The sequence below is a fragment of the Staurois parvus genome, unplaced genomic scaffold (assembly GCF_062004578.1).
Source record: "Staurois parvus isolate SC_StPar_1 unplaced genomic scaffold, SC_StPar_1.0 ptg001192l, whole genome shotgun sequence".
Lineage (NCBI taxonomy): Eukaryota > Metazoa > Chordata > Amphibia > Anura > Ranidae > Staurois > Staurois parvus.
Window position 1 is genome coordinate 5,195,383 of NW_028318988.1, and position 14,569 is coordinate 5,209,951.

The 14,569-nt window shown below is 44.6% G+C and overlaps 1 protein-coding gene across 1 annotated transcript in view; it reads right to left on the minus strand.

Annotated features, from left to right (window-relative positions):
- The window catches only part of FAM168A (family with sequence similarity 168 member A), a 181,258-nt gene that overhangs the window by 16,216 nt on the left and 150,473 nt on the right, over positions 1-14,569 (minus strand). Inside the window, exons 4-6 of the mRNA XM_089659847.1 lie at positions 8,726-8,851; positions 7,148-7,290; positions 1,302-1,476 (exon numbers count right to left, since the gene is read on the minus strand). Of these exons, the coding sequence (XP_089515973.1) occupies positions 1,302-1,476; positions 7,148-7,290; positions 8,726-8,851 (444 nt within the window). The remainder of the gene's footprint in view (positions 1-1,301; positions 1,477-7,147; positions 7,291-8,725; positions 8,852-14,569) is intronic.

Here is a 14,569-nt window from a genome sequence, read left to right on the forward strand (position 1 = left end):
AGGGGACGCCAGCAAACGTCTCCACTAGAGGACGCCAGCAAACGTCTCCACTAGGGGACGCCAGCAAACGTCTCCACTAGGGGACGCCAGCAAACGTCTCCACTAGGGGACGCCAGCAAACGTCTCCACTAGGGGACACTAGCAAACGTCTCCACTAGGGGACACTAGCAAACTTCTCCACTAGGGGACACGGGGGGACACTAGCAAACTTCTCCACTAGGGAACACGGGGGGACACTAGCAAACATCTCTACTAGGACACACTGGGGGACACAAGAAAATTTCTCCATTAGGAAACATTGGGGGACAGTAGGAAACGTCTCCACTGGGAGGACACAAGGAAATGTTTTCGCTAAGAAACATGGGGAATCACTGGGAAATTTCTTAGAAATCACTGGGGGACCTGGGGCTAGGAACACTAGCTGTTGATCGGGCCTTTGGACAAGGTAAACAAGTAGCTTGCAAAAAAAACATTCTGTGCTTCGTGGCTGGAGTTCAGCTTTGATACAGACTCTGAAAATTAGTTAGGAAAGCAGTACACAGTGGTGCCTTGGCGTAGGCACTGCAGCTTGCGCATATATTTGCAAATGTGTGCAAACTAAACCCTCTGTATGCAACATGAATTTTTAGACAAAGTCAATTCACTTTATTCCCAGGCTAGCTGGTAAGTGTGCTGGGAAATCTTTGTTTGTGATGTGCATTGCCCTTTCATATGCACCTTACTGCAAAGGCTAGTTACAAACTGGGGTGGTTGCCACTTTTTTGTACAGTTGATTTAGAACTGAAAATGCATACTGCAAGTGTAGGTATAGTCTAAACTTTTATTTATGTTTTGGATAGAGTAGGAAAGCATTACAACGTCTATCAAATTTTTATTTCCCCTGCTGAGAGAGAAGAGATTCACCCCTCTATGTGTCCCGGTGACTACTGTCACTGAGAAAGAAAGGGATGGGAAATGAAAACATTTACAGTGATCACCAGAACTAAAAGGTAAGGATAACTATGAAGTAAAGATAATTATCTTAGGAACATCTGTTCTGGTGACACCTTAGAGAGATTTCCACTCACTTATTTCATCTTCAAAATAAAACACAAAACATTGGAGAGATCTATGAAAGAGACAGAAAAAAAAGGACAAGGGGTTTTAACCCTTTCCTACTCTATCCAAAAGTGATAACAAAAACATTGACTATTGGAGTTCACCATCCAGATTCCAGTAGTCAAGGTCTCTGCAGATCTATCACCAGCTATTTAAATGACAGGTCCTCTGATGCAGTTCACCTCTAACTATGGAGAACCCACCTGTTGACATGGCCATGGTGGTCCCGGCAACCATTCCCATTGCAACGCCATTAGTCCGTGGTGCCGCTACGGGGGCCGGGTATATCGCAGAGGGAATGCTGTTGGGTTGGACCACAGTGGTGTGGTGGATGACGTGTGGCTGTGCGGCGTAGACAGGCTGTGTGTAGTAAGCGCCCTGAGAAACAAGAACATGGGATCATTTAGACACAACAGAGTTCACATCATATATGAAAAACATTAAATAACATTCTGCCAATCCAGTCATTTGCAGTCAAAGTGGGGAACAATCATGTGTCTCCTAGTCCTCCCTGGCTATTCCACAAGAGCATAAAGACTGAAGCCTACTTTTCTTACTGTCCTTCCTTTATTCTATCCATGGCTGGTTGATCGCACACAAAGTCGAGCAGCAATCACCGCAGGTAATCACTGGCTGTGTGATCAGTCATGGGCAGCTGCGCCCACTGCTGATGTCATTAAAGAGTACATGCTCTGCGGCCACTGCTAGCTGTTCACAGGTCACAAACACAGCAACAGGTATCAGCAGATTCCTTCCGCTGCCATTTGCCCATTGCCCATGTGATTGTACCCTTGCATTGTCATCAGTGGGAAAACTGCCCATCTTTCAGACAGCTAAAGGGATCATTGATGCCAGCTGTTACTGAGAGAAAGACCATGCTCACTGCTCAAGAAACCCCTAGCAAGTTTTGGAGGAAGCCTAGGAAACCCTGACTGAGAAAGGCTACCTCACCGCAGGCTATCCCCTCTTCAGTCTATCATGAATGCTGCTGCCAGACTCATCCACCTTACTAACCGTTCTGTATCTGCCACCCCTCTCTGCCAATCCCTCCACTGGCCTCCACTCGGTGTCCTCCACCCCTCTCTGCCAATCCCTCCACTGGCCTCCACCCCTCTCTGCCAATCCCTCCACTGGCCTCCACCCCTCTCTGCCAATCCCTCCACTGGCCTCCACCCCTCTCTGCCAATCTCTCCACTGGCCTCCACCCCTCTCTGCCAATCCCTCCACTGACCTCCACCCCTCTCTGCCAATCCCTCCACTGACCTCCACCCCTCTCTGCCAATCTCTCCACTGGCCTCCACCCCTCTCTGCCAATCCCTCCACTGACCTCCACCCCTCTCTGCCAATCCCTCCACTGGTTTCCCATTGCCCAATGGATAAAATTCAAAACATTAACATATAAAGCCATGTATAACACTGCCTCAAATTACATCACCGATCTTGTCTCCAAATATCACCCAAACTGTGCTCTCAGCTCCTCGCACGACCTCCTGCTCTCTAGCTCCCTTGTCTCCTCCTCCCATGCTCGTCTCCAGGACTTCTCCAGAGCTTCCCCCATCCTCTGGAACGCTCTACCCCAATTTATCTCTGCTCACTTTCAGGCGATCTCTGAAAACCTATCTCTTCAAGGAAACCTATCCTGCCCTCAGCTAATAATGGAATCTTCTATTCCTACTACCAGTCCATCCCCCCACAGTTATTACCTTTTGTACCACTAGCCCCTCCCTCCTAGATTGTAAGCTCCCAGGATCAGGGCCCTCCTATCCCTCTTGTATTGAACTGTATTGTTGCTGTATTGTCTCCCGTTATATTGTAAAGCGCTGAGCAAACTGTTGGCGCTATATAAATCCTGTATAATAATAATAGTGTATTGTGATGCAGATATTTTCCTGGGTGCAGCACACTTCTTCTGACTGCAGGTGGAGCTGTAAGATGATAGATACAAGTGCCGCAGTAAGGACATTCGCCTTTACTAAGCAATCACCTGGGACAGGCATACAGGTAGAGGAGGGTCACTACACCGGAAAATGATGGGTCCTCCCCCTCTAATGTCTAGAACGGCCCATTCACACCCCAACACACCAATTATTGTGGGCTGCTGTAAGTTTTAAACGAGTGATGTGATGCAAGGTGTTAACATGCATTGCGTCAAGTTTTTTTTTCTAAACTTGAAGCTGATCAGGTATAGCTTTTTTTTTTTTTTTCATAGGTACATTCGTCTAGCTTGGCAACATCTGCCACATCTGTGGGACTGCTGTGGAGATGGACAATTGCTAGTAATCACTGCTACCACAAGGATCGCCGCTGTCTACCAAGAGGCTGCTCTGCTGCATAGTGAACACAGGGGGTCGCACGGGCACCATACACAGAATACCTTGTATGTTTCTTAATAAATGCAAGGCGTTCTCTGACTGGACAAGGTGGAGAGGCAGGGTGGTGACGTGACATCTCCACCTTGTCCAATCAGAGAATGCTTTGCTCTAATTGAAAAAACTGCAAAGTGTTCTGTTAATAGTGCCCTTGCAAAGCAAGCGACCCCCTGTTACTACGCAGCAAGCATGCTGCTCGGCACAGGACCTGGAAGACCGCAGCGATTTACTGCAGAGCGGCGACTGTACAGTGACTCTGCTTTCACAGTGTGGCATATGGTACTTACACTGGTCCAAACTAGGCCAATGTAACTATGCAATAATATCCATACCTGGAATAGAGCTTTTAATGTCTTTGTTATGCCCCATAGTGAGTTACGGCATTACAGTGTGTCAGAAGTGAGACGCAAAAAGTGTAACACATCCTACTTTTTTTTTTTTATGCCTTGCTCTGACCCTGGGCAACACTACCCAATGCTGTTGGGTTTGAAGGAGCCCTTAGGATGGTTCTACACGACCAAACCGCAGTACGGGTGCAGCACACTGTACCTACGGTCTTCGTGTGGGTTACTCGCGATTTCCCACAGATTGAGTGTTTTTGGTGTTTTCTGAAAGCCCACCAACATTCCTGCATGCCGCAACTTTGGTGCACTTTCAGAAAATGCACCAAAAATGTGCGATCTAATAGAAATCTATGGGAGAGTGTGGGTAACGAAAACCGTACTGTTGTGGTGAACCTGCCTTGCAGCACAGCGGTGTGAAACAGCCCTTGTCTGCAATACATGAGCATTTCCCCAGGTCTGATCTCTTTAGGACTCAGAACTGTGGAAAAGAAACAGGTATTTTCATCTGGCATTGCAGCATTTTTAACTTCCTGTAGTGGGCTGACAACGCTGCCTCTGCTGCACTGAAATCTCAAGGGTGGTCAGTCCTCCCTGGGTTTTCTCCTGCCGGATTACAGAACATATCCTCCTCCAGATTCACTGCTATTGATGTGATTACCCAGCAGTGGAGGGGGGGACATAAAAGGAGAGCAGTGTCCCGGCTCGAAACTAAGTGGATAGTGGAGCTTAAATCTTTACAACCTCAAGGTTTGAATGTTGATTTGGATATTAATTCTTTTATTGATAACAGTTGATTTCCTGCTATTTTTGCCCTTTGCTTACTTAGAATTTTAATAGATATCCAGTTTCTACCATTATCATCTTATTGTATTTACCTGATGTCAATTTTTTCATTCATTTATACTATCTGTGCCCTACTTACATGAGCAAGGGGGTTAACAAATGGTTTTATTTCATTTTATAGTATTTTATCATTTATGTGTCCACTAACGGATAGCATAGGATGTTTTTCATATACTAATATTTATTTATTGGATTACACCACAATACACTCCAATTGATCGTTAATGTACGGGGTCACAAGTCATGTGATTGCACGATCATATGGTTGTAGTGACATGTATTGCACTATATTATGATGTTATGTATATTTACGGTATAGACTCCTGTTGGGGGGCTCTGTATCCATCGGGCACCCCATTGTGCTTTTATCTGATGGGGTGTCCCTGGTTTGCAGTATAATGGTTGTTCCCATGTAGCAACTATTTATTTGTTTAAGATCTGTGGTCCCTTTAAGAATACTATAGTATTTGCTTTTAGGGTTTCTTATTTATATTTATGCTTTGGAATTTCATGGGGGAGCTGTGGTTGCTAGGTAAACTGGGCTTCCTTATTTACCTCCCTGTGCATATATGCCCGCCCATTAGGGTTGGGAGACTTGAGATTTTAATTTTCGTCTTTAATGACGTCGGCGCATGCGCAGTGTGACTTTCCCTTTGGATTTTTGCCCGCTCACTTGCGGGCGGATGGCTGTGAGAGGGGGATTCATTATGAGTTCTGCGCATGCGCCTACGCATGCGCAATGGGGTTCGGCGGCGGCTGGTGAGTGACGTCACCCGCGCATGCGCCATTCATTTCAGCGGCGCGAGGTGCTCACTGCGCAGGCGCGACCGCGGTATTTTTAAATGCTGGCGTCCTTGGGATAGGATTCACCCCTTTGACAACGAGCGTGGCTCGAAACATGTTAGGGGATCCACCCAACAGACGCCATTAGATTACCAGGGAACCACAGATCACCAGGGAAAATTCTTCGTTTGACCTGGGCTGTGTTTTTCCCACTATGTGAGTTATATGCTTTATATTTTACTGTTCACCAATTAAAACATACTTCACCATCATTGCCCATTTTTGCTCTGGCTCATTATTTATGAGCGTTACCAAGGTGGTGTGATCCAGATGAACAGTGCGTGGAGAGGACTTCGTTGGACCTGCTGGTAAAACCGGAGATGACCGTGGGGGGTTTCCACCATTCCTGGAAGTCTCATATGGTGACCGGATGCTGTTCTAGTTGCTGACCAGGCCCTGATGTCCATCATATACATACAACGCTTTGTTTGTATGTTTTTGTGGTAAGCGCAATCATTTACTGGATTTTTCCACAAGCCGGATTGGATTTTAACATTTATGTTTTATCTATATGGAACTATTCATATTTTGACTGTTTATTCACTGTCTCATCCATCCTTTTATTGATGGTTGATATACCATTTAGCGCTACATACCATTTGTATATTTTGTTTTTTTGGTGTTGAGGATTGCCTTGTGTGCTAGCTGCTGTCTTGTGATTTGCGCTCACTCACCCTGTTTTAGTTTTTCAATTCATATCCTCCTCATGTTATGGAAAAGTGGAAGTGTTTTGTAGTCCAGCACTGCTAGGAATTTTATTGCAGCAGAGGCAGCATTGTCAGGTCACTACATGAAGTTAGGGGGAGCTCACTGTTTTTGGGCAGCATCAAAAAGGTATTGTTATGCACTTTCAGTATTTTTAAAGCCCAGCTTAACATTTAAGCCCACTAAATAAATACATTCCAGGAGGATGTCCCCTGCCAGCATACTGCAGAGAAGGGCACTTGCTTGTGAGACAGTTTAAAGTGGTTATAAAGGCAATTTTTTTCCTCCCTAAAAAAATAAACTTTGTATACTTACCTGCTCTGGGCAACAGTATTGCACAGAGTGGCTTCTAACCTCCTCTTCTGGGGTTCCCAATCTGCACTCTCCGCTCCTCCTCTTCTGCGAGTGTCCCCATAGCAAGCTGGCTACTGTGGGGATACTCGTGCAGGTGCGCTCCTGAGCTATCCTGTGTGCGTCCACGCCACCCGCTCCCTCCTCACAGGATGTGATGGACAGCAGCAGGAGCCAATGGCTCTCTGCTGCTTCTGTGTTCTGTGAGACTATGAAGAGCAGAGAGCGACGGGGGTCACAATACAAATACTGGGACATTTTTTACCATAATGCAGGGAATACATTAACATTAAAAATGTCCTGCCTTTGGAACCATTCTGAGGTCTCCCCATTTGTAAATGTCACATTCCCTGCAGATTGGCTCTGACTCAGCAGGAGGTGGGTCAGACCTCTGCAGAGACACCACTGCTTCCACACATGGTTCCTTTGGAGCATGTATGCCAAGAACAGACTTTTCTACTCCGGCTGCTTTCTAAGGAATATATTTAGATGATTGAAACGTAAAGTTTAAAAAGACAAACATGAGGAAATGTGCACAAAATGTGCTCTGTACACATTCAGATACCAATGCACTTTACTGGCTAGCACCCTTACCTGGGCATATAGGTTCTGCTGGGGATAGGCACTTCGGATGGGGTACATCGCTGTCTGGTATGGGTTGGGGGATGGGGAATATGGCGGAGGAGCACTATTGCTCTGCGCCGGAGGAACTTTGTAAGGGGTGCCGGCAGTGTACCCTTTGGAAGGAAGAAAAAATAGGCAACAGATTAATAACAATATAGGTATAAAAGACATAAAACACATACAGTATAACTCCTGACTGCACAGTAGAGGATAAAGAGCGCCACTTCTGGCTGCAAGTGGTAATTAAAAAAAACAACCAAATAAAATATGGTCACACATGTGTAGAGACCTGACCATTACACCTATATGTATATTTTGCCATTGATTAACATTAGGTATTCCTGGAAGAACATATTTAAAATACATATTTTTTTTGTTCGGACTAGTAGGTAATAGGATGGTGCCCCCCCAGGGATATATTCTAATCATATTATAATGCCTATTTTCATTAATGTCACATATATACATATATTTGGATTCTTAAGTCTCAACAAGTATTTGAGCGAATAGTGATTCAAAAAACAGAAAATATTTTTAGGAATTTGTATTTTTCGGTGCAGAACATAATTAAATTCTCCAAATATGACACTTTTTCCCCAAGTCTAAAGGAAAAGAGGAAAGAAAAAAGGAAAAGAGGAAAGAAAAAAGGAAAAGAGGAAAGAAAAAAGGAAAAGAGGAAAGAAAAAAGGAAAAGAGGAAAGAAAAAAGGAAAAGAGGAAAGAAAAAAGGAAAAAGGGGAAAAAGAGAAAAAGGGGGAAAGGCAAAAAAAAAGGGGGAAAGGCAAAAAAAAAGGGGGAAAGGCAAAAAAAAAAAAAGGGGGAAAGGCAAAAAAGGGGGGAAAGGCAAAAAAGGGGGGAAAGGCAAAAAAGGGGGGAAAGGCAAAAAAGGGGGAAAGGGAAAAAAGGGGGAAAGGGAAAAAAGGGGGAAAGGGAAAAAAGGGGGAAAGGGAAAAAGGGGGAAAGGGAAAAAGGGGGAAAGGGAAAAAGGGGGAAAGGGAAAAAGGGGGAAGGGGAAAAAAGGGGGAAAGGGAAAAAAGGGGAAAGGGGAAAGGGAAAAAGGGGAAAGGGAAAAAGGAAAGGGAAAGGAAAAAGAAAAAGGGAAAGGAAAAAGAAAAGAAAAAGGAAAAAGAAAAGAAAAAGGAAAAAGAAAAGAAAAAGGAAAAAGAAAAGAAAAAGGAAAAAGAGAAGAAAAAGGAAAAAGAGAAGAAAAAGGAAAAAGAGAAGAAAAAGGAAAAAGAGAAGAAAAAGGAAAAAGAGAAGAAAAAGGAAAAAGAGAAGAAAAAGGAAAAAGAGAAGAAAAAGGAAAAAGAAGAAAAAGGAAAAAGAAAAGGAAAAGGAAAAAGAGAAGAAAAAGGAAAAAGGAAAGAAAGAAGTTGTCTATCATCTTTCCCCATATGGAGAGGAGATGCCTCTGCGGTCTGGCAAACGTCTGGCTGGTATAAATATGTTTTCTAAGGCCGCTAACGACAAAGGTAATGGCAACAAAAGTGATCTATAGCCAGCCAAGGCCTGAGTGCTGAGTCAGCAAGAGAGAAAATTGATTATTTACTGAAAGCTGCAGAAGAAGCCTGGTAAGTCCTGTTCTCAGAGCCATTGTCCACAGGCAGGTGGAAAGTGCCCTCGTTGGCACAGGATGACGAGGTCTGCGGCCATGCTTGTTTCATCAGAAGTGTTGCTTAAAGACAAAACAGAAAAAAGAAGGTTACACCATGGGGGGGATACAGATCTCCTCATCCCCACATCACAGCCTGTGCCAACCAGGAAGGACCTGATCACTGCTGCCGACACACTGGACAAATTGCTTGGGACAAACCTTCTCCAGAATATTCAAAGGCAGTATGAAATCACATTCCCTTAATCATCCATCAGCCCAAAAGCAAACCGTACAAAAAAAAAAATAAAAAATCTCATTTCGCATGGGATTGGCTTGCTGCATTTCCCAGAAGCCAGCACAGAGTTTGAGGTCACATTAAAGCAATCCCCTGCAACAAAAAATAATATAGCATATACATTTCTAGACAAGCTATCTTGTAATTTAATGTTATAAAAAATGACCTTTCCTTGTTAATCTGCAGCCGCTGTGATTATCTGTAAAATTCAATGCAATATGGCAACCTGGGGATATTCCATACACCGTTGGTATATGGAACGCCCCCAAAAATGTCACTTCCTGCTTGTGTGATTGGTTCGCTGATTTTCCCAGATGTGCGAACGAAGATACAATTCAATCTTTAGCCACACCCTGCAATAGGAATTTCAGTTTTGGTGAAATTTCTATTCATAACCCCCAATGGTTAAATCTTCTAAAAAGGGATGCAGACCCTGCAGCTTTTCTCATCAGAACACAGAAGGTGCACCAAGTGGTTATAATGAGCCTTAGCCGTCCATTCAGAATTAGTCTGCAAAGGACACGATGAAAGAAACAGCTTTTCTTCAGAGCAACAGAAGGTAGGAATCTGCTACAGCGTTTGTTAAATTCCCTGCAATGTGCATTTATCATGCTTTTTTTTCCCTCAACAAAAGTGGAGATACTTTTTAAACCAGATATTTTCAAATTGTTTAAATCTGATGCAAAGGCTGCAAATGTTTAGTTTAATTTTTATTTTAAAGACTTCTGATGGGATTATAGTAAAGGCAGCCAAGTCTTACCATCAGTATTTACAGAAAGGAAGCCGGTAAGAATCTGCAATAAAGTTAGCTAAAACCCCTGCGGTGGGCATAGATATTTTACGGCTTTCGATTTAGCTGCTTGCCGCGAGTTCCACACCGATCACAGATGGATCGAATTTTGGATGGTTCAGCATGGACTGGTCAAGATTCGATCCATCCGTGGGCAGGCTAGATGTACTAAAGTTGATCCATCAATTGGACTTCAGTACACCCGGCCTGTCAAATATTTGTACATGAGTATTCATTGTGTTTTGCTGGCAGGGAAGGCTCCCCACTGCCAGCAAGGTACAGTAGAACTGCAGGAGGGATTCACCCATCAACCCATGGTTGCAGGAAAGAAAATCACATCATCTATGCCCCGCCTAAGAGCTGTTGCTGCACAATCTTGATCAAGCCTTGGCTCTGGTGACCAGCACTAGAGGAAACCTGGAGAAGCATTTCCTCAATGAACGGTAAGCATGGTGGTCAAGTATGGCTTTATGTCATTAAAGTCCACTTACGCAATATTCCGTACTGTGAGTCTATGGGACCTGGCAGAGGCCCACAATGTGTCTGCACATTCATGAGATCCCACTTTGCCAGATCCCATTGACCCGTGACAGGTCTGTGAATTCACAGGATCTTGTGGTATTATTATTATACAGTATTTATAAAGCGCCAATAGTTCGCTCAGCGCTGTACATTACAAAGGGGGACAGAACATGTGACAGAACAACAATACAATACAAAACATGAGGGGATTGAGGGCCCTGCTTTTTCGAGCTTACAATCTAGGAGGGTGGGGATGGTGGCACAGGAGGAGATAGCTGTGGGGGATGGAGTGGTAGGAAGAGTCGAGGAGGTCGGCAAGTTAGCAGGGGGTGGGGTAGGCTTCCCTGAAGAGGTGGGTTTTCAGGGTGCGCCTAAAGGAGAGGAGAGTAGGTGATAATCTGATGGGTTGGGGCAGGGAGTTCCAGAGGATGGGTGACACCCTGGAGAAGTCCTGGAGGCGGGCATGGGAGGAGGAGATAAGGGAACGAGGTCTTGTGAGGAGCAGAGTGTGCGTGCTGGGTGATACTTGGATATTAGGTCGGTGATGTAATTTGGGTCAGTATGATGGAGAGCTTTGTACGTCAGTGTTAGGATTTTGAATTTGATCCGTTGGGCAATCGGAAGCCAGTGGAGGGATTGGCAGAGGGGGGTGGCGGAGATGGAGCGGTTGGAAAGGTGAATGAGTCTGGCAGCCGTATTCAGGATGGACTGAAGCGGGGATAGCCAGCGGCGAGGCAGGCCAGTGAGGAGGGAGTTGCAGTAGTCGAGTCGTGATATGATGAGGGAGTGGATGAGCTGTTTAGTGGTTTCTGGGGTTAGGAACGTGCGGATTTTGGTGATGTTGCGGAGGTGGAGTCTGCACGAGCTTGTTAAAGATTGGACTTGGGTCTGGAAGGATAGGTTGGAGTCCAGAATGACACCAAGTACTCTGGCCTGCGGGGCGGGTTTGATGGTGGCGTTGTTGGATGTGACGGAGAAGTCAATGGGGGGTGGTGTCCGGGCTGGGGGGAAGACAAGAAACTCGGTTTTGGAGAGGTTCAGTTTAAGGAAGTGGAGCGACATCCAGTCTGATATGTCGCTCAGTAGGTGTGTGATTCGGGCGGAGACCGAGGGGGTGAGGTGGGGGGTTGAGAGATAGATTTGTGTGTTGTTGGCATAGAGGTGGTAGTTGAAGCCGTGAGAGTGTATGAGTTGGCCAAGGGAGGAGGTGTAGATGGAGAAGAGAAGGGGCCTGAGGACGGAGCCTTGAGGGACCCCAACAGAGAGGGGCAGTGAGGGGGAGGGAACGCAGCCAATCTACAGGATTTATTCCTCTTTTTTTCACATTGTCACTGTATAATATTTCACCATTAGATCCTGGAAGAATCATATCACTATATATATATATATATATATATATATATATATATATATATATATATATATATATATATATATATATAAATAATTTTTTATTTTTTTTAATTTACATTTCTATGTTGGATTTATTTATTGTGTTATTCACGCCACACTATATAGAAATTTGTGTTTATGTTATGTACACCTATTGGGTATAGGTTTGAGCAGCTTAGGGCTAGGGAGTATCCATTTAAGCGCAGGAGGAGTTATTATTGTGTTGAAACCCTGCCTCATGAACCCAGGAGATGGTGGGTGGATGGATGGGTGAATGTACATCATCCCAACTTAGGAAAGGATTCAGGATGTGAAGCAGTGTAAGACTTCAAATAAAGAAAGTAAGCAGATGATCGGAAATGCTTTTTATGGGTGGGGTTCTCCTTTAAGGTCACTGATGTTGGTGGGTAGATTGGCTTTTACACCTGCCTGCCTTGTATCCCTCCCTGCCTCTGCTACGTCATCGGGAACCAAACCGTATATCAGGATTTACAAACTCCACTGCTTTAGGATACATGTCAAAGATAAAACACAATCTATCCGAGAACAGCAGACGCCTCGCCGCGATCAAGAGGAGGCAACATCAGTATCCTGACAAGAACCCGCTGAATTTTCATCTTTCTCTGGCAGCCGTGCAGAGAATGACAGCTCTTGACTGACAGGCAAAGGCAGCCCTCAAACATAAATCAAACATGGATTCTGCTGGTTGATCAATGTGACCTCGCTGGGGTTTTTCTTTTTTTTTTTCTCATACTGAGCTGAGATGTCAATCTTGTGGCGCTTTGAAGGTCTCGGATCAAACTGCCATAGGAAGAAAGTGTCTAAATTGGAACACAAAAGATGCGGGATGTCAGACACAGCTATGAAGTCGTCTCAAGCAGCAGTTTTATTATAAATTGTGGTCGTCCTAAAAGACAGAAAGTGAAAAAAAAAATATATGTGTATGAGTGTGTACAGACACACACTTTATTGCCAAAAGTATTGGGACACCTGCCTTTACACACACACATACACTTTAATGGCTTCCCAATCTTAGTCCGTAGGGTTCAATATTGAGTTGGCCCCACCCTTTGCAGATATAACAGCTTCAACTCTTCTGGGAATGCCGTTCACAAGGTTTAGGAGGGTGTCTATGGGAAGGTTGGACCATTCTTCCAGAAGCACGTTTATGAGGTCAGGCACTGATGTCGGGGGAGGAGGCCTACCTCGCTGTCTCCACTCTAATTCATCCCAAAGGTGTTCTATGGGGTTGAGGTCCGGACTCTGTGCAGGCCAGTCAAGTTCCTCCACCCCAAACTGGCTCCTCCATGTCTTTATGGACCTTGCTTTGTGCACTGGTGTGCAGTCATGTTGGAACAGGAAGGGGCCATCCCCAAACTCTTCCCACAAAGTTGAGAGTATGAAATTGTCCAAAATGTCTTGGTATGCTGACACCTTAAGAGTTCCCTTCCCTGGAACTTGGGGGCCAAGCCCAACCCCTTAAAAACAACCCAACACCATAATCCTCCCTCTACCAAACGTTACACTGGGCACAATGCAGTCAAGCAAGTACCGTTCTCTTGGCAACCGTCAAACCCAGATACGTCCTTCGGATTGCCAGACAGAGAAGCGTGATTGGTCACTCCAGAGAACACGTCTTCACTGTTCTAGACTCCAGTGGTGGCGTGCTTTACACCACTGCGCCAGATGTTTTGCATTGCACTTGGTGACATAAGGCTTGGATGCAGCTGCTCGGCCATGGAAACCCATTCCATGAAGCTCTCTACGCACGGTTGTTGTGTTAATCTGGAGGCCACACCAAGTTTAGAGGTCTTTAGCTTCTGACTCTGCAGACAGTTGGCGACTTCTGCGCACTTCAGCATGCGCTGACCCAGCTCTGTCTATATATATATATATATATATATATATATATATATATATATATATATGAGAAAGCCAGGAGTGGTCAAATGTAACGAGGAAGGTTGGTTTTTAGGTGTATGCAGTCATTTCATTGATTATTTATCTAATACTGCAAGAGGAGCTAAGTGGAGTGTGGCTGACATCCCTTCATCTTCAAAATGTATCCATGTCTATATTAAACCAACCAAAAGCAAGGGATGTTCATTGATAGAAATTAAATAAAATTTAAAATGAATTTGTGCTTTGCCTAGGTAGAGCAGAACAACAAATTCAGTTTCATGCAGACTCCCATCAGCTTACGGGACAGCCGATTCCAAAATCATTGGCATTAATATGGAGTTGCCTGACACTCCCCCATTTACGGCTTCATGAGCACCCACTCTTCTTGAAAGGCTTTCCACAAGTTTTGAGGAGTCTCTTGGAAAATTTTTATCGATTCAGTTAGAAGGTCATTTGTGACGCCATGTACCAACATTGGATGAGAGGACCTGGGTTCCAATTCATCCCAAAGGTGTTCAGTAAGGTTGAGGTCAGGACTCTGTGCAGGACACTCAGTTCCTCAACACCAAACTGGTCAAACCATGTCTTTATGGAGCTGGCTTTGTACACAGGGGCACAGTCATGCTGTAACAGACAAGGACCCTCCCCAAATTGTTGTCGCGAGTTTGGAAGAGCACAATTGTCTGAGATGTATGATGTAGTATTAACAGGACTCTTCAATGGAGAAACCTGAACTCCGTTTGGTGAGGGATCTACATACCATTGACTATAAATTAGTAGAAGTGACTACAAACCTTTGGCACATACAGTGGGTATGGAAATGAATTACCCCTACCCCCTTCAAAATAATCAGTTTTGCATAGACACCATTTTTGTTTTAGCTGTATTTATTCAGTGC